This window comes from Mobula birostris, chromosome 1, assembly GCF_030028105.1.
Source record: "Mobula birostris isolate sMobBir1 chromosome 1, sMobBir1.hap1, whole genome shotgun sequence".
Classification (NCBI taxonomy): Eukaryota; Metazoa; Chordata; class Chondrichthyes; order Myliobatiformes; family Myliobatidae; genus Mobula; species Mobula birostris.
Genome location: NC_092370.1, coordinates 151,715,877 through 151,736,276, shown reverse-complemented (window position 1 = coordinate 151,736,276; position 20,400 = coordinate 151,715,877). Strand labels below are relative to the sequence as shown.

At 41.7% G+C, this 20,400-nt stretch overlaps 1 protein-coding gene across 3 annotated transcripts in view; it reads right to left on the bottom strand.

The window, feature by feature from the left end:
• Window positions 1–4,955: 4,955 nt before the first annotated feature.
• tmem62 (transmembrane protein 62) overlaps window positions 4,956–20,400 on the bottom strand; it is a 103,109-nt gene continuing 87,664 nt past the window's right edge. For 2 of the 3 annotated variants that reach the window (XM_072264073.1, XM_072264090.1), the window contains 3 exons: window positions 17,197–17,301; window positions 13,144–13,262; window positions 4,956–9,567 (listed from right to left, as the gene is read on the bottom strand). In XM_072264073.1, coding sequence (XP_072120174.1) covers window positions 9,241–9,567; window positions 13,144–13,262; window positions 17,197–17,301 — 551 coding nt within the window. In that variant the 3' untranslated portion in view covers window positions 4,956–9,240. The remainder of the gene's footprint in view (window positions 9,568–13,143; window positions 13,263–17,196; window positions 17,302–20,400) is intronic. The other variant, XM_072264082.1, reaches the window with a different exon arrangement.

The window sequence follows — 20,400 nt, the reverse complement described above, 5'->3', positions numbered from 1 at the left end:
TCTTACCATTAATGCTGAACTCCATTTGCCACTTCTCAGTCCAGTTTTGCATCCTATCAATGTCCCACTGTATCCTCTGATAGCCCTCTACATTATCCACAATGTCCCCAACCTTTGTGTCATCAGCAAACTTACTAACCCATCCCTCCACTTCCTCATCCCTCCACTTACTAACCCATCCCTCCACATCCAGACTACTGAGAAATTATAAGGGTAGAAAGACCCTAATGGGAGTTATCTACAGGCCCCCAAACAGTAGTCTGGATGTAGGGTGTAAGTTGAGTCAAGAGTTAAAATTGGCATGTAGCAAAGGTAATGCAACAGTTGTTATGAGGGATTTCAACATGCAGGTAGATTGGAAGAATCAGGTTGGTACTGGACCCCAAGAAAGGGAGTTTGTGGAGTCTCTCCGAGATGGATTCTTAGAACAGCTTGTACTGGAGCCTACCAGAGAGAAGGCAATTCTAGATTTAGTGTTGTGCAATGAACCGGATTTGATCAGGGACCTCAAGATAAAGGAGCCATTAGGAGGTAGTGACCATAATATGATAAGTTTTAATCTACAATTTGAGATGGAGAAGGGAAAATCAGAAGTGTCAGTATTATAGCTGAACAAAGGGAACTATGGAGCTATGAGGGAGTAGCTGGCTAAAGTTCAATGGAACAATACCTTAGCAGGGATGACAGTGGAACAACAATGGCAGGTATTTCTGGGAATAATGCAGAAGGTGCAGGATCAGTTAATTTCAAAGAGGACGAAAGATCCTAAGGGGAATAAAGGGAGGCCATGGCTGACAAGGGAAGTAAAGGACAGTATAAAAATAAAAGAGAAGTAGTATAACATAGCAAAGACAAGTGGGAAGCCGGAGGATTGGAAAACTTTTAAAGAGCAACAGAAGGTAACTAAAAAGGCAATACGTGGAGAAAAAATGAGGTATGAAGGTAAACTAGCCAAGAATATAAAGGAAGATAGTAAAAGCTTCTTTAGGTATGTGAAAAGGAAAAAAATAGTTAAGACCAAAATTGGGCCCATGAAGACAGAAACAGGTGAATTTATTATGGGGAACAAGGAAGTGGCAGATGAGTTGAACAGGTACTTTGGATCTGTCTTCACTAGAGAAGACACAAACAATCTCCCAGATATAATAGTGGCCAAAGGACCTAGGGTAATGGATGAACTGAAGGAAATTTATATTAGGCCAGAAATGAAGGCTGATAAGTCCCCGGGACCTGATGGTCTGCATCCCAGGGTACATAAGGAGGTGGCTTTAGAAATCGTGGATGCATTGGTAATCATTTTCCAATGTTCTATAGATTCAGGATCAGTTCCTGTGGATTGGAGGGTGGCTAATGTTGTCCCACTTTTCAAAAAAGGGAGAGAGAAAACAGGGAATTATAGACCGGTTAGCCTGACGTCAGTGGTGGGGAAAGATGTTGGAGTCAATTATAAAAGATGAAATTACGACATATTTGGATAGCAGTAACAGGATAGGTCCGAGTCAGAATGGATTTACGAAGGGGAAATCATGCTTGACTAATCTGGAATTTTTTGAGGATGTAACTATGAAAATGGACAAGGGAGAGCTAGTGGATGTAGTGTACCCGGACTTTCAGAAAGCCTTTAATAAAGTTCCACCTAGGAGATTAGTAGGCAAAATTAGGGCACATGGTATTGGAGGCAGAGTACTGACATAGATTGAAAATTGGCTGGCAGACAGGAAACAAAGAGTAGCAATTAATGGGTCCCTTTCGGAATGGCAGGTGGTGACCGGTGGGGTACTGCAGGGTTCAGTTCTGGGACTGCAGCTGTTTACAATATACATTAATGATTTAGATAAATGGATTAAAAGTAACATTAGCAAATTTGCAGATGACACAAAGCTGGGTGGCAGTGTGAAACGTGAGGAGGATGTTATGAGAATGCAGGGTGACTTGGACAGGCTGGGTGAGTGGGCGGATGCATGGCAGATGCAGTTTAATGTGGATAAATATGAGGTTATCCACTTTGGTGGTAAGAACAGGAAGGCAGATTATTATCTAAGTGGAGTCAAGTTAGGAAAAGGGGAAGCACAACGAGATCTAGGTGTTCTTGTACATCAGTCATTGAAAGCAAGCATGCAAGTACAGCAGGCAGAGAAGAAAGTTAATGGCATGCTGGCCTTCATAACAAGGGGAGTTGAGTATAGGAGCAAAGAGGTCCTTCTGCAGCTGTACAGGGCCCTTGTAAGACCACACCTGGAGTATTGTGTGCAGTTTTGGTCCCCAAGTTTGAGGAAGGATGTTCTTGCTATTGAGGGAGTGCAGCGTAGGTTCACAAGGTTAATTCCTGTGATGGCAGGACTGTCATATGTTGAAAGATTGGAGTGACTGGGCTTGTATCCACTGGAATTTAGAAGGATGAGAGGGGATTTGATTGAAACATATAAGATTATCAAGGGATTGGACACGCTGGAGGCAGGAAGCATGTTCCTGCTGATGGGTGAGTCCCGAACCAGAGGCCACAGTTTAAGAATAAGGGGAAGGCCATTTAGAACAGAGTTGAGGAAAAACTTTTTCACCCAGAGAACGTACCTATGCAGAACTCCATACAAATATCCCCTGAACATTTGCTACATTTCTTCCATACCTTTCCCTGAGAACATCTGTTTCCCATTTAAGCTTCCAAGTTCCTGCCCGATAGCCTCATAATTCCCCTTATTCCAATTAAATGCTTTTCTAACTTGTCTGTTCCCATCTCTCTCCAATGCTATTGTAGAGGAGATAGAATTATGATCACTATCTCCAAAATGCTCTCCCTCTGAGAGATCTGACACCTGAGCAGGTTCATTTGCCAATACCAAATCAAGTACAGTCTCTCCTCTTGGAGGCTTATCTACATATTGTGTCAAGAAACCTTCCTGAACACACCTAACAAACCCCACCCCATCTAAACCCCTTGCTCTAAGGAGATGCTAATCGATATTTGGGAAATCAAAATCTCCCACAACTCCGTTATTATTACACCTTTCCAGGATCTGTTTCCCTATCTGCTCTTTGATATCCCTGTTACTATTGGGCGGCCTATAGAAAAAAAAAACACCCAGTAGAGTTATTGACCCCTTCCTATTCCTAACTTCCACCCACTGAGACTCCGTAGACAACCCCTCCATGACTTCCTCCTTTTCTGCAACCGTGACACTATCTCTGATCAGCAGTGCCACGCCCAACCTCTTTTGCCTCCCTCCCTGTCCTTTCTAAAACATCTAAAGCCTGGCACTTGAAGTAGCCATTCCTGTCCCTGCGCCATCCAAGTCTGTAATGGCCACAACATCATAGCTCCAAGTACTGATCCACGCTGTAAGGTCATCCACTTTGTTCATAATACTCCTTGCGTTAAAACAGTCACATCTCAAACCATCGGTCTGAGCGTGTCCCTTCTCTATCACCTGCCTATCCTCCCTCTCGCACTGTCTCCAAGCTTTACTCTATTTGTGAACCAACTGCCCTTCCTCCATCACTTCAGTTTGGTTCCCACCCTCCAGCAATTCTAGTTTAAACTCTCCCCAACAGCCTTAGCAAACCTCCCCGCCAGGATATTGGTCCCCTTCGGATTCAAGTGCAACCCGTCCTTTTTGTACAGGTCACACCTGCCCCAAAAGAGGTCCCAATGATCCAGAAATCTGAATCCCTGCCCCCTGCTCCAATCCCTCAGCCACACATTCATCCTCCACCTGATTCTATTCCTATACTCACAGTTGCGTGGCACAGGCAGTAATCCCGAGATTACTATCTTTGTGGTCCTACTTCTCAACTTCCTTTCTAACTCCCTGCAGTCTGTTTTCAGGACCTCCTCCCTTTTCCTATGTCGTTGGTACCAATATGTACCATGACCTCTGGCAGTTCTTCTTCCCACTTCAGGATATCGTGGATGCGATCAGAAACATCCCAGACCCTGGCACCTGGGAGGCAAACTACCATCCGCGTTTCTGTCCTGCATCCACAGAGTCGCCTGTCTGACCCCCTAACTATAGAGTCCCCTATCACTGCTGCCATCCTCTTCTTTTCCCTACCCTTCTGAGCCACAGGGCCACACTTCGTGCCAGAAGCGCGACCACTGTTGTTTCCCCCAGGTAGATCAACCCCCGCAACAGCACTCAAACAGGACTACTTACTGTTAAGGGGGACAGCCACTGGGGTACTCTCTAGCATCCACCTCCTGCTCTTCCCTCTCCTGACTGTTACCCACTTCTCTGTCTCCTGTGGCCCTGGAGTGACTACCTGCCTATAGCTCCTCTCTATCACCTCCTCACTTACCCTGACCAGATGAAGGTCATTGAGCTGCATCTCTAGTTCCCTAACGCAGTCCCTAAGGAGCTGCAGCTTGATGCACCTGGTGCAGATGTGGCTGTCCAGGAGGCTAGCAGTCTCCCAGACCTCCCATATCTGACACCGATCACAGAAAACTGGCCTCACACACATACTTTCTGTCTGTATTCCACACAAGAAACCTACCTCGCCTCAACCCTTTATCACCGAAGCCCCATTGAGCCAAAGCCTTCCTACTCTGACTCCCTCTATTCTGACACCCACTGTATAAGGCTGCCCTCTTTTTAAACTCTTCTTGCTGTTCTCACTGGCTGACCTCCATGTGCTTGCGTAGTCATGCCCCGTTCAAATCGCTGAAGAAATAACCGTTTATTGCTTCCTAAAATTGTAACTAAAGACATTTCTTAAGACAGACTAACTGACCAAGTGAAATTAAAACTATTAGTTTCAATGTGGTTCTTGGACCTGAAATGTTAACAGTCTCTCTTTCTGTGGGAGGTTTGATGCTTGGCTAAATAGCGTTCGTAAACAGTTTGTTTTTTTAATTAAACATTATAATAATTCCCTACCTAAATTTCAGATGAGTTTGAAACACACTGTGGCTGAGGCAACCAAAGCAGCAACATTGCAGACAAGTGAAATTTACTTTTTATTAGCAATCATTTTGGGCACAAAAGGTTGGGCACATTCAATTTTTGAACAAAATGCAGATCAAAGTAGTGTTGTAGCTCCTGTTGAGGACCAGCTGTTCTCTTTCAGCCGGTTTGTCTCAGAGTTGGCGGACTGGGAATTGCTCTGGAAGCATATCCCACCAGTGGAGCAGGCCACATCTGTGCAACCTCAAATCAAAACAAAAAAGCTGAATACTCAGCAGATCAGGGTACTTTTGTAAGAAGAGAAACAAAGCTAATCAGAATTGGGAAGGAGAGAAAAGGAAGTTGTTAAGCTGCAGGAACAGTGGGAACAGGGAATGATTCTGATAGAGTAAAATGGGTGTTGACCATGGGATAAGCTTTAAACAAAGTTACCTGTTGATTGGGTGAATGGGAGCAGTCAGCTAGTGAGAACATCAAAAAATACAATCAAACTGTGTGTCCTCTACTCCCACTGAATATATTATGGAGTTCTTTTCTTTTTTTTAAGAAAACAATTTCACAGGTAGATGTCTGACAAAGACAGAAACCAGAGTCTGAAATTCCACTTTTCACAATTCAGAGCCATACAGGTTATGTTCACCCTATTTAATATTTTTCAACACACTGTTCACATATTCAGATCTGCACACAATGCCATGTGTCAGCGCACACGTGCTCTGCACCTTCTTGGGTTGTGATCAGTATGTACACGGAACAATTTCAGCCGTAACCAAATTCCACTCTATCAGTTCTGCTTTCTTTACAAATGCAGAACTCTACTAGAGTTCACTAGAATACAAGAGGGGTGACCTTATTTAAACCTATCAAATGGTGAAAGGCCTACGGAGTGGATGTGGAGAGGATGTTTCCTATGGTGGGAGAGTCCAAGACCAGAGAACACAGCCTCGGAATAGCAGAGATGAGGAAGAATTTCTTTAGCCAGAGGGTGGTGGATCTGTGGAATTCTTTGTCGCAGGCAGCTGTGGGGGCCAAGTCTGTATGTATATTTAAGGCAGAGTTTGATAGATTCTTGATTGGTCAGGGCATGAAGGGATACAGGGAGAAGGTCTAACTCTATATTATTACTTCTGCTGCCAAATTTCACCCAGTCAGTATCTGATTCTTCCTGTCCTTTTCTGCATCTACAGTTGAAGTCAGAAGTTTACATACACTTAGGTTGAAACTCATTGTTTAACCACACCACAGATTTCATATTAGCAAACTATAGTTTTGGCAAGATGTTGAGGACATCTACTTCGTGTATGACATGAGTAATTTTTCCAACAATTGTTTACAGACAGATTATTTCAGTTTTAATTGACTATACCACAATTCCAGTGGGTCAGAAGTTTACAAACAAAATCAAAAGAAATCAGCCAAGACTTCAGAAAAAAAATTGTGGACCTCCACAAGTCTGGTTCATCCTTGGGAGCAATTTCCAAACGCCTGAAGGTACCACGTTCATCTGTACAAACAATAGTACGCAAGTATACATACCATGGGACCACGCAGTCGTCATACTGCTCAGGAAGGAGATGCATTTTGTCTCCTAGAGATGAACGTACTTTGGCGTGAAAAGTGCAAATCAATCCCAGAACAACAGCAAAGGACCTTGTGAAGATGCTGGAGGAAACAGGTGGACAAGTATCTATATCCACAGTAAAACGAGTCCTATGTCGACGTAACCTGAAAGGCTGCTCAGCAAGGAAGAAGCCACTGCTCCAAAAGTGCCATAAAAAAGCCAGACTACAGTTTGCAAGTGCACATGGGGACAAAGATCTTACTTTTTGGAGAAATGTCCTCTGGTCTGATGAAACAAAAATTGAACTGTTTGGCCATAATGACTATCGTTATGTTTGGAGGAAAAAGGGCGAGGCTTGCAAGCCGAAGAACACCATCCCATCCGTGAAGCATGGGGGTGGCAGCATCATGTTGTGGGGGTGCTTTGCTGCAGGTGGGACTGGTGCACTTCACAAAATAGATGGCATCCTGAGGAAGGAAAATTATGTGGATATATTGAAGCAACATCTCAAGACATCAGCCAGGAAGTTAAAGCTTGGTTGCAAATGGGTCTTCCAAATGGACAATGACCCCAAGTATACCTCCAAAGTTGTGGTAAAATTGCTTAAGCACAACAAAGTCAAGGTATTGGAGTGGCCATCACAAAACCCTGACCTCAATCTGACAGAAAATTTGTGGACAGAACTGAAAAAGCGTGTGTGAGCAAGGAGGCCTACAAACCTGACTCAGTTACACCAGTTCTTGTGAGAAGCTTGTGGAAGGCTACCCAAAGCATTTGACCCAAGTTAAACAATTTAAAGGCAATGCTACCAAATACTAACAAAGTGTATGTAAACTTCTAACCCACTGGGAATGTGATGAAAGAAATAAAAGCTGAAATAAATCATTCCCTCTACTATTATTCTCACATTTCACATTCTTAAAATAGTGATCCTAACTGACCTAAGACAGGGAACTTTTGCTAGGATTAAATGTCAGGCATTGTGAAAAACTGAGTTTAAATATATTTGGCCAAGGTGTATGTAAACTTCTGACTTCAATTGTATTTCCATCTCAGATGATAGGCTAGCTACTAACTTTATTCACAAGCTTACTGACTCTCACTGCTATCTTGACTACTTTTCATTCCCCACTCCCCAATCTTCTGTCGGGGAAGCCCTCTAGACTCAATATTGAATTCTCCAACTTCAAGTAACCTGCTTGCTCAGTCTGTATCAGTCATCCACCTGGGATATTGCTCAGCTTGCTTTATCCCCCTCTGGAAGTGAAGGTAGATCAGGCAGATGTTTGATCCGCATCTGTTGTGTTCTACCACATTCTACTTCTCCATTCGCACTCTACTCCCATTTACTCCGACCAGAGAACCTTGTTTAGTTTATCCACATGGTCACCCAGGTTTTACCATATCATAAACATTACTTTCCCCCCACCCCACACCCCCTCAGTTCTTTTCTCTCCTTCCCAGAACTGGAAAGGGGTTTTAACCTGATATGTTAGCTCCCTCTTCCAAAAGATGCAGCCCTGCCTACTGAGAGTTTCCGGTATTTTATGGCTTTATTTTATTTCCAGAATCTAGAGTTTGAATTCCATGAAATCCCAGCCAGAAATCCAAATTTTACTGACTGTTGCCCTGACCTGGGTGTACCCCTACCAGCATCCTTTTCTCCACTTGCTGCTGGAACAGCAAGAACAGGACATGTGCAATAATCACCACTAATGGTGTGGGGCAAAAAAAGTGGCGGCAGGGGTTTAACACTGAAAATTTGCAGTTCATCTGGCAATCACAGTTTAGGTACAGCCTCAATAACAACCCAAACAATTTACAATCAAAAATACAGTAGTCTGCAAACACAGTAAGTAAAATAGTATTTGTGGAGACTTGTACAGTATTACTCTGGATCTCAGCCACTGAAGTAGCTTTCAAGAATACTTATTGATATAGTGCAGAAAATGAGACAGCTGATTTATGAAACGCAGGATCTCCTGGTCACTAATTACATTACTACCAATTAGTTACTTTTAAAGTTTGGGCATAAATATTGACCAGGACACTTTGTCAAATTCCCTTACTCCTTGATGCACTTTTTGTCTATTGGAGAAAGCTGGCACAGTCTTGGGTTAATATCTCACCTAAAAAGGTCACATCTGGCAGGACAGCACTTGCTCAGTCAGAGAAAAATAGGCTAAGTATCTCAAGTTGATGCTGTCTTGCTTACTGTGCAATTCTATTTCATGTTATTTCAGATTCCCAGCATCCAAAATATTCTTCTCTTCTACAGTGAAGCTGCATTTCTTAAATTATTCAGATGAATTACAGAGTAATGCACAATTATTTTGTAAAATGTTAAAAATTTTGTTCAATACTCTTCACATGACCACATGCATTTTATGTCACTGGCTGTTCTTGAAAACTGATGTTGAGATCAAGGCTGGCAGCAGCTACCTTATTGAATTCACAACCAGCTCTAGTGTGAATGAATGCCTGTAGAAAGGAAGCAAACACTTTGTCTTCCACCTAGTAAGGGCCCTGTAACAAAAAAAATTAGCTGATTTCCAACAGTCTTATGAGTATCATTTCCATTTTAACCAGTTTGCAGAATGATTCCTGAATTAAACCGTGTTTGCATTTTGACAAAAATGGCTAAAGGAGCAGTAACTTTGCAATACTTTTCAGTCACCCACGTGAATTCAATGTTTATGTTGCTTTCGAAAAGATACGATGGGGTGTTATGAAGTTTGATGGGTGAGTATTAAACTCTTGCTGTCCTCCCAAAAGCCATCAAGAGTAGGGGCAATTCTTCATTTCAGCTTTAAACGTTCTGATGGCAGAGTTATTGAGATTCCAGGCCTTGCATACAAGTACCAGAGCCAAAATCACTGACCATGTCCTCACTGGAGAAAGGAAAAAGGCAACCGTTCCATAGGTTTTCTGCAGGAAGTAGCAGGCATAGACTTGCCATCCAAGAAGTCCCATCATGATGATGTGCATGGAGACAGAACGGATCCATCCAGTGTATTTGATGTGGGACCGGAAGAAGGCCCCTCGGCAGCGAAGAAGCAGGCACCAGCACAGGTAGCAGATCAGCGGAATGTTAAAAAATATCAGCTGGTAAAAAGAAAAACAAATTAACACTGCATTACAAAGGGAAAGGTCTGTTGACATTTCAGTGGGAGACTCAGAAGTCTATCGTCCAGTTGCAGGCTAATGGGAATAGGTAGACTAATAGTTCAGCATGGATTAGATGGGCCAAAAGGCCTGTTTGCGTTGTGCTCTATCAGTGGGAATAATGTGAAATTGACCCCAGAATGCTACTAGTCCTCTTTGAATGCCTCCTGACTACCACAATCTCATTTTATTTTTGTTTTTTCAATCTCATTTTAGTTGTACAGTTAACAACACCAAATAGAAAAAGCATGTCAAAAGGGCAATGTTATATAGTCATGGGAGATTTCAACATGCAGGTCGATTGAGAAAATCAGGTTGGAAATGGATCTCAAGAGGGTGAGTTTGTTGAATGCTAACGAGATGGCTTTTTAAGAGCAGTTTGTTGTTGAGTCTACTAGGGGATCAGCTATATTGCATTGGGTGTTATGTAATGAATCAGGGGTGACTAGGGAGCTTAAGGTAAAAGAACCCTTAGGAGACAGTGATCATAATATGATTGAGTTCAGCTTAAAATTTGATAGGGAGAAAGTAAAGTCTGATGTAGCAGTATTTCAATGGAGTAAAGGAAATTACAATGGTATAAGGAAGGAGTTGGCCAAAGTAAATTGGAAAGAGATGCTGGCAGGGATGACAGCAGAGCAGCAAAGGCGTGAGTTTCTAGGAAAAATGAAGAAGGTGGAGAATTGATGTATTCCCAAAACAAAGAAATAATCAAATAGCAAAATAGTACAACCATGGCTGACGAGGGAGTCAAAGCTAATGTAAAAACAAAAATTAGTAGGAAGACAGAGGATTGGGAAGCTTTTAAAACCCTACAGAGAGCAAGTAAAAGAATCATTAGGAGGAAAAAGTTGAAATATGAAAGCAAGCTAGCAAACAACAAAGTGGATGGTAAAAGCTTTTTCAAGTATGTAAAAAATAAAGAAGAGAGTTACGAGTGGATGTAGGACCACTAGAAAATTAGGCCAGAGAAACAGCAGGGACAAGGAGATAGGAGATGAACTAATTTTACATCACTCTTCACTGTGGAAGACACTAGCAATGTGCCAGATGTTGAAGGGTGTGAGGGAAGAGAAGAGAGTGCAGTTACTATTAAAAGGGAGAAAGTGCTCAAAAATCTGAAAGACCTAAGGATATGCAAATCACCTGGATCCAAAGAACTGCACCCTAGGGTTCTGAAAGAGGTAGTGGTAGAGATTGTGGAGGCATTAGTAATGATCTTTCAAAAATCATTGGACTCTGGCATGGTGTCAGAGGACTGGAAAATTGCAGATGTCAATCCACTCTTTAAGAAAGGAGGAAAGCAGCAGAAAGGAAATTATAGACCAGTTAGCCTGATCTCAGTGGTTGGGAAGAAGTTGGAGTCAATTGTTAAGAATGAGGTTATGGAGTACTTGGTGACACAGCACAAGATAGGATAAAGTCAGCATGGTTTCCCAAGGGGAAACTCTTGCCTGACGAACCTGTTGGGAGTTCTTTGAGGAGATTACAAGTAGGATAGATAAAGGGGATGCGGTGTATGTTGTATATTTGGACTTTCAGAAGGCCTTTGACAAGGTGCTGCTTACTAAGTTAAGGACCCATGGTATTACAGGAAAGTTACTGGCATGGCTAGAGCATTGGCTGATGGGTAGGAGGCAGTGAGTGGGAATAAAAGGATCCTTTTCTGGTTGACTGCAAGTGACTAGTGCTGTTCTACAGGGGTCGGTGTGGGTCACTTCTTTTTATGCTGTATATCAATGATTTAGATGATGGAATAGATGGCTTTGTTGCCAAGTTTACAGATAATACAAAGATTGGTGGAGGGGCAGGCAGTGGTCAGGGAACAGGTAGGCTGCAGAAGGATTTAGATTAGCAGAATGGGCAACAAAGTGGCAAATGAAATACAATGTTGGAAAATGCACGGTCATGCACTTTGCTGGTAGAAATAAATGTGCAGACTATTTTCTAAATTAGGAGAAAATCCAAAGAGCTGGGATGCAAAGGGACTTGGGAGTCCTTTTGCAGAACACCCTAAGGGTTAACTTGCAGGTAGAGTCAGTGGTGAGGAAGGCAAATTCAATACTAGCATTCCTTTCAAGAGGTCTAGTATACAAGAGCAGGGATGTGTTGCTGAGGCTTTATAAGGCACAGGTGAGGCCTCACCTTGAGTATTGTGAACAGTTTTGGGCTCCTCATGAGGATGAGGGAAAGACCTAGACAGTGGACAGGATGTTTCCCATGGTGGGGGAGTCTAGGACAAGAGGCTTAGCTTCAGGATAGAGTGGCGTTCATTTAAAAGACAGATGCAGAGACATGTCTTTAGCCAGAGGGTAGTAAATTTGTGGAAGCTGTTAGCACAGGCAGCTGAGGACAAGTTGTTGGGTATATTTAAGGCAGAGCTTGATAAATTCTTCATTGGACTCAGCATCAAAGATTACAGGGAGAAGGCTGGGAGCGGGGCTGAGGGGGTTGGGGGGAAGGATCAGCCATGATTGAATGGTGGAGCAGACTTGATGGGCCAAAATGGCCTAATCTACTCCCATGTCTTATGGTTAATGCTCTGTGACAGCATTTTATTTTAGCTTGGAGGCTATCTGTCCCCAACGGTATCTAGCTGTCTCTGGCGGGATGTGATACCAATGGGTGCAGATGTCAGAAAGTGGTGGTAAACTAGTTGTCCTGCTAGTAAACACTGTGACACGATGTACAGGCCAGACCAAGTCAGGGGCAGGTTTCCATCCTTAAAGAGCATTAATGAACAGTAATAATTCTTATAATAATCAAAGAGTTTCATGGCATTTTTCTCTTTCAGACGATGGGCACGTGCAGGTAAAACTAATACCCACTTTTTATATGCTACTTTCAGCCATTTTCAGGTATTTTAAGCTAAATCAATTTTCTCTGATTGTAAAAGTCAAATTTGAAATCATATTCTTTGGCTTAGTGTTTTAAAAATTCATTCTAAAAATTTCCTCGTGGCACCCCAGGAGAAGATGCAAGGGAAATTTACAAGAATGGCAATGGCCTGGAGAATTACTGTACTGAGAACATATCAGGGCAGAATTATTATTTTTTGGAATTAAGCAAACTGAGGAGAAATTTATGAGGTGTGTAACTTCTGAGAGGGTGAACAAGGATGCATTTCCCTTGGAAAAGGTGCAAGTAACTACAATGGTGAATTGTTAGATGCATTAGAGAGGAATTGAAAAGGACTTCCTTCCTGAACTCACCATCACCTCATCACATTTAAAACAAATACCTGGATGAGCAGCTGAAAGCTGCAACCTACAATGTAACAGACCAGACAGGGGAATGGAAGTACCTAAACAGCTCTATGTTTAATCAGCTTTGTTTCTTTTGCCAATTACTTTTTCAGTTACCCATCATCCAGCTAGAGGAAAACATTTCCTCTTTTACTCTACCAAAACCACGATCCATACTCAGAATGTTATTATACACAACTATAAATGTTATTTTAGCATTTAAATGTAGTGAGTGGCCTTGTTTACAATGTTCAAGAAGTTGTCCATTTACCTGAAGGATTCCAATGAAAAAAGTCAGACTTCCCTCCAAGAAGTGACCGTCAACTACGATACCAAAGACAAAGCAAGCTCCAAAGTAGCCATCAACTATCTCACCGATGAACCAGGGCCCTGCAGGATGGCAAGAGTGAGTGCTGGAAGTTTTACATCAACTGCATTACAAAGTATAGTGGAAGGGCTGGAAAGTATTTATTCCCTTTCAAACCATAGCATCACCTCTGCAAACAGAATTTTTGCAAGAAATATCATAAGCTATTATTAAGCTAATTAACCCCAAGACCCAGATCATGCTTGATCTGTGATCTAACCTCTATGAATATGGTTCCACCTCTGGTTAAAATAAGTTTATTAGATTTAAATTTAACAGCTGACCTGGCATTAACTGGCTGTTATTAAAATGAGTTACGTACTTCCACGACGCCATATGTGGAAGTGTTAAGTACTAAAAGTCTGTAATTTTTTTTCCTGTATCCCAGATTCCCCAAACAAAATTTCTTCTCTCTTCACCAATCATTTCCCATCAACACTTAGCCTAGATCTAATTAACTTTTTTTGATTTTCTGAATCTGCCAGTGAAATTCACATTCTGCCTTAAGGTTCTCACACTTCATACTTCCAGAATTTATGAATAAAGTATGATTTCAGTTTAAAATACATGATATCACACTTGCTGACGTTGAAGACAGTTTGTCATAACAATTTTCCTTATTTTCTGTTTAATTATCTTTTTCTATTTTCTGCTCTAATTAACACTATTTGCAATTACACCCTTTTTCATCTTTGGAAAACTTGGAAATATATTGTTATGTACTTAAGTTCCTCATAAATGCAGTGAATAGTTTGGACCCCTGGCCCTGCCCCTGGATCCTTGGGGTATATATAACATCCATAATCATTCTGTCAAGCACTTCAATCACATTTCAAGTTAATCAAACAACACACACAAAATGTTAGTGGAACGCAGCAGGCCAGGCAGCATCTATAGGAAGAAGTACAGTCGACGTTTCAGGCCGTAACCCTTCGTCAGGACTAACTGAAAGAAGAGATAGTAAGAGATTTGAAAGTGGGAGGGGGAGAGGGAGATCTGAAATGATAAGAGAAGACAGGAGGGGGAGGGAAGAAGCTAAGAGCTGGAAAGTTGATTGGCAAAAGGGATACAGAGTTGGAGAAGGGGGCTCCCCCTTCTTGGCTGTGGAGGTGATCCGGGGAGAAGAAACCCACGAGAATACGTATGGGGTGGTGGGTAGATGGAAACTGATGGGGGAGGGTGATCTTAGCTTCTTCCCTCTCCCTCCTGTCTTCTCCTATCATTTTGGATCTCCCCCTCCCCCTTTCAAATCTCTTACTATCTCTTCTTTCAGTTAGTCCTGACGAAGGGTCTCGGCCCAAAGCGTCAATTGTACATCTTCCTATAGATGCTGCTTGGCCTGCTGCCTTCACCAGCACTTTTGTGTGTGTTGCTTGAATTTCCAGCATCTGCAGATTTTCTCATGTTCAAGTTAATCAAATATCCCTTTACAAACCTATCCTGACTAACAAATACCTTTAGAGTTTAAGGTCACTCCATATTTAATTATAGACCATTCATTTCATGTTGCTTTCCTTGTTTATCTCCCACTAAAGAAACATCCTCTCAGCATTTTCCCAGTCCAGCTTCCCTCAAGATCTTAAAATGTCTCTTTTGGACCTGAAAAATTTACCATCTATGGAAACAGAATAATTATAGTCATGGTAGCTGCAATGTTCCTATACACCTATTTCACTTCCAACATGGGATTTTGTTACTTCTTGGTGTGATTATTTTCTTTGTTATTTTGTGTAAGTTACTTCTGCTAAGTCCATGGTCCTAGTTCAATATTAGGTTTCTGGAATGATCAACATCATCTTCCTTTACTGTAACTCTTGATTCAATGTCTGTTTCTGTAAATTTTTAAAAAACGTTTAATGGGCCCGAATTATGCTGGTTCCCCCTTTTTTTTAACAATAGTACTAATTATGTTATGTTGATTTTAAATTGCTATATCTCTACAATTTTGTAGTGCTTGCTACCTTTTGTCTTTTGTTGCACCATTCTGAGGTACCAGGATCCATGCATTTGAAAAATTCCCTATCTGATTCCCTTAAGATTCCAGGATTGAAACCATCATGATATAACTGTTACAAGAAGCAAATGATGGACACCAGTGAAGACATATGTACAACTATAGGTTAATTTTGATAAATACACACAAAATGCTAGAGGAACTCAGCAGGTCAGGTGACGTCTATGGAGGGAAATGAAAGTTGATATTTAGGGATCATGATAAAGTGTCTTGGCCCAAAATATCAATTGTTCATTTTCCTCTATAGATGCAACTTGAGCTGCTGAATTCCTCCAGTGAATTCCTATGTGTGTGTTGATCCAGATTTCCAGCATCTGCAGTCTCTCTTGCCCCTGTGCTTAATTTCATTCTTTAAATCAAGAATAAACTGGGTTACAACATTGCTACAACTGAATATTAAGACTTGTGACTTGTTATGATTGGTCACAGTTTTTTAATGCTTTATATCATACAATTATAGGTGCCACAGTAACTTAGTGGTTATCACAATGCTATTACAGCTCGGGGCATCCCAGAGTTCAGAGTTCAATTCCATCTAGTGCCAGTCTGTACGAAGTCTCTGTATGTTCTCCCCATGGAACATGTAGGTGTGATCCGTGTCCTCCAGTTTCCTGCCGCAGTTCCACGGCATACCGGGTGGGTGGGTTAATTGGTCAACGTAAATTGTTCTGTGATTAGGTTACAGTTAATCAGGTTTTTCGGGGTTGCTGGAGCAATGTGGCTCGAAGGGCCAGAAGGGCCTACTCCACACTTCATCACTAAATAAATAAATAAAAATGTGATGAAAATAAAAATTCAATCAAATTTATGAAAATTTCTTGTAAGCTTATATTTGGTTTCGCAATTCAAATCTTAAGATCTGAAATGGATAAACTAATTGCAACTTTAATTATATATTTGAATATTATAACCACTATTTTTGAATGGTGTCAAAATGGCTGTGTGCTATGTCTAGTGTGGTAGTGTAGTGGGTGGTGCTTGTCGCTCTCACTTTCAGCTTCCACCACTGGCTAGTAGTCTTGCGAAAAGGAGAGCTGAATGTGTAAGTCTCTCCCTGCCGGTACGTAGCCTCTCCAACAGCAAGCCTCATGTCGTGCCTCCTCACTGGCGACACATGGAAACTGAGCTCCTTTTGGAAGGGGAGGAGGTCTGGTCCCTGCACACATATCACGCAGGCCCACCAGTGTGTGGACATACGCTGGTGCTCGTGAACCAGATCCCCAACTGTGGGTAAATAGCCGCACTGCCTTGTGGGCAGCCTCGGGAAGGCTACGGGAGTAAACCCAAACAGCAAATCTGGAGTGGAGCCCCTAAGGCAGTTGGATGTCTTTGAACATCCTTCTGGCAGCTCATGCAGTCAAGCTGGTGCCAAACGTATTGCTTCATAAGCTTCCCTTTGGGCTACACTGGTGAGGCTGAGCAGGGGATCTTGACGACTGGGCATCTCAGGATCTCCATACCTTCCACCCAGGCTTGTAGTGATGATGATCATCACACATTGTCCTTTGAGACAGACGGATGCCAACCACCAACCATTTTTGAATGGTCCAAAGGAAAACGCTGTCTCAAAAATCTTTAATCATACAATTTAAAAATTCTCTTTTGTGTTCAAGTCCCCCTGTGTACTCTACCTCAGTCACCTCCAGTTCTTCAGCCTTCAAACCTCTGTGAGTTACTTGAATAATTGGTTAGATTTGGTTTGTTATGTGTCCAGTCACTGAATTAGAGTGGATTGTTTAATTTAGATGCAAGTCCTTATGATAAATCCCAGGATTACACATACTATAGTTGGGAATCTGGATGCTTGGAAGGAGGAGCTGAGAATCATACAAAGCATTTGGCATAATCCAGACAAGGGAAGGAATTTGAGAAATATTGCTCATCATGTAGAATACATGACAATACTGCAGCACTTGTTTAGAAAAGGTGATTAAAGTACTCACCCACTGCTATGTAGCACGTGAACAGCAAGACGGGATAATACAGTACGTTGGTCTTAGAGAATACATGGAATGAAAAGTTCGCAAGAGTGAAGAAACCAGGGCTCTCTGAAGGGGAAAAGTGATTGAAACTATTTTACAAGAAATTAAGCTGATCTTAAATTTTGAGAGAACTTCAAGGAAACAAAGCAGAAGAGTCCACTGTGCCAATGGTCAAAACTGTTGCATTAGTCAGTAGCTTTGCACAATACCTTTTCAAGCGTATGTCCAATTCTGCTTTAAAGTTTTTTTAATTGAATTGGCTTCCACCATCTCTTGAGTCAATTCAGTCAATGCCAGGACAACTGACTGCATTAAAATACACTTCTCTTTCTCTCATCCAACTAGGTTGTTACTGGCAAGGCAGTGTTTATCATGCACCCAAACTCTGACGAGATGCTGCCATAAACTATTTCAATGCTCATGTTGGAGGCTCAGTGGTAATGCTATCAGGAAGGGTGCTACAGGACTTTTACCCTGTACTGATGGTACACAACTCGCATCCTCATCCTTTTAAGTGGTAGAAATCCCACACCACATCATAAAATCTTTGGTGAATGCCTCAGTCTCTAATGGGGTGCCTGTGGTGAGATGATAGTAGATGGAGTGCAATGATGGATGCTTTATGAATAAAAGAAATATAAATAGAAAAAGGGTAGGTCATATTCAGCCTTACTACACCAATGAATAAGATCATGGCCAATCTTTTATTATGGCCTTTTGTCCCTGCACAAACTTTTGATTCACACAATACCTATTAATTGATCTTAAAACTACTTAAAGACTATGTCTGCACAGTCCTCTTGCAATTCCAAAATTGTGTAACCATCTGGACGAAGAAGTTTCTATCTCATCTCTACCCAAAGAGACTGAAACTTTCTATTTTCCAAACTGACACCTAGTTCAAGATTTGACCAGAAAGATAATGTCCTTTCTGTATCTATTTTGACAAAATGTCTCAGGATACAGCACTTCAGTCAAATTGCCTCTTACTTTTCTAATCTTTCTGAAGAGAACATGTCCTTACCAGGTCTAGTAAATTAATTAATTGATTGTTTTTTTTTTGAGATACAGTGTGGAATAGGCCCTTCAAGCCATGCTGCCTAGCAACCCCCTTGCCTAATCACGGGACAGTTTTACAATGACCAACTAATCTACTAATCTGTGCATCTTTGGAATGTAGGAGGAAACTGGAGCTCCCAAAGAAAACCCTCCTTTGGGAGAAGGGAGAAGGTACAAACTGCTTACAGATAGCAGTGGGAATTGACCCCGGATTGCTGGCACTGTAAAGTATTGTGTTAACCACTGTGCTACTGTGCCACCCTCCTCTGTGCCCCACCCAATGGGGACTAATGCTGTGCAGACAATACTTTAAATGTAGCCTGACTACATTTTGTCACATTTTCCCTACTTGTACCTGCACTCTGCAATTCACGACTAGTTGGCAGGATGCAACAAGTATTGTGTGACAGGAATCAGCGCTGAGAATTCCTACTTCTACATTTTACGCAAATGGATATGGTTGCTACATTTGCAGGTTGCACGGGGATAGCTAGTTAGTCAAGTTTTACAGAAGACGTAAGGGACATGGATAGTGCATAGGTATAGATTTAGCAAAGTGAACATAAAGTAGGAACATATGAAATTGTCCATTTTGAGAGGAAACATTTAAAAAAAAAGGCATAGACCTTTACAGCTGTACAGCAATGGAAACAAGCCTTTCCATTCAATTTATTCAGAGCAACCAAGTTACCGAGCTAAGCTGATCCCATTTGCTTGTGTTTGGATCATGTCTCTCTAAACCTTTCTTACCTATGATCCTATCCCAATATTTTAAATGTTAGAATTGTACCCTCCTCTATCTTCTGCCAGCTCAGTTAATAATGTTATTGACAGGCAAAATGAATGTGGAAGGAGCGAGATTATGCTTCATTTCTGCAGGACATTGTTAAGACCACATCAGGCTGTACTAGTTTTCTTACTTAAGGAAGGTTGTTAATGATTTGGAAATAGTTCGAAGATTAATCAGAAGATTAATAGCTGACTTGCATCACTGTAGTTTTGATGAGTGAGAGATAACTTGATTGGTCCTGACAGGGTGGATATGATTCTCTGGTGGGAGAATTCAGAACTAGGGGCAAGGCAACGTTACCTCTGAGAGTTGTGAATATTTGTAATTATCTTCCTTGAGTTGGCCACAAGACGATTTATAAATATTTTTCAAGCAGAAGTAAAAAGATGTTTAATACACGAGAGTGAAGGCTTCCTGTGGTTGTCAGAAATGCAGGGGTAGAGTGGCCTTATCCCACTCCCAGTTTGTACATTCATGTGATTCAGCCATTCGCTAAGGGCGATTCTCCTTTGGTTCTGCTGCTGCTGCTGCTTTTTATTAGTAGAAATTTTTAAACACTTTCTGCCCTCAATCTACGAGGCTCTGGAAGAGGCACCATTTCACAGGAAGCCCAATTTAATAACCTGCAATTTAGCTACTCTGTGTGTGACGTTTGATGTTTTCCTTCGCCCACACAGGCAGATAGAAATATATATGTATATAACACACAGACAGCTTGAGAAATAACCTAGTGATTTGCCAGTGTAACATCACTGACATCTCACAAGATGCAGTTAGGCTTGTTTTATCACAAGGGATTGAGATACAGTACTGTGCAAAAGTCTTCAGTACATATAATTTAGCTAGGGTGCCTAAGACTTTTGCACAGTACTGTTTTTGTCAACGTGGAGCAAAGAATGTTGGGAATGGCGAGGGTGAAGCACTGTAGGAAAATGGCAGAGAAGGACTGTCAAGGTTTGGGGCGACGCAGGTACAAACCGACCCAGCCCTGAGAGTCAAGGTAAAGTCATTTGATTCCAAGGAATTGGTTTATTGATCATTACAGAATGTCTTTCTGGTACTTCCTGCTCCCTCTCCCCTCCCCTTTTCCCAACCATGATTCCCCTCTCCCTGACCCCTTCCTATTCTCAATCCACCATAGAGACTCATATCATAATCTGGTTTATCATCACTCACATATGTCATGAAATTTGCTTATTTTTTTCATGGCAGCAGTGCAGAGCAATACATAAAATTACTACAGGACTGCACAAAAGTCTTGTGCAATATATTTTATATATACGTTTTTTAAAAACCGGCAATGTTAATTTGCCAAG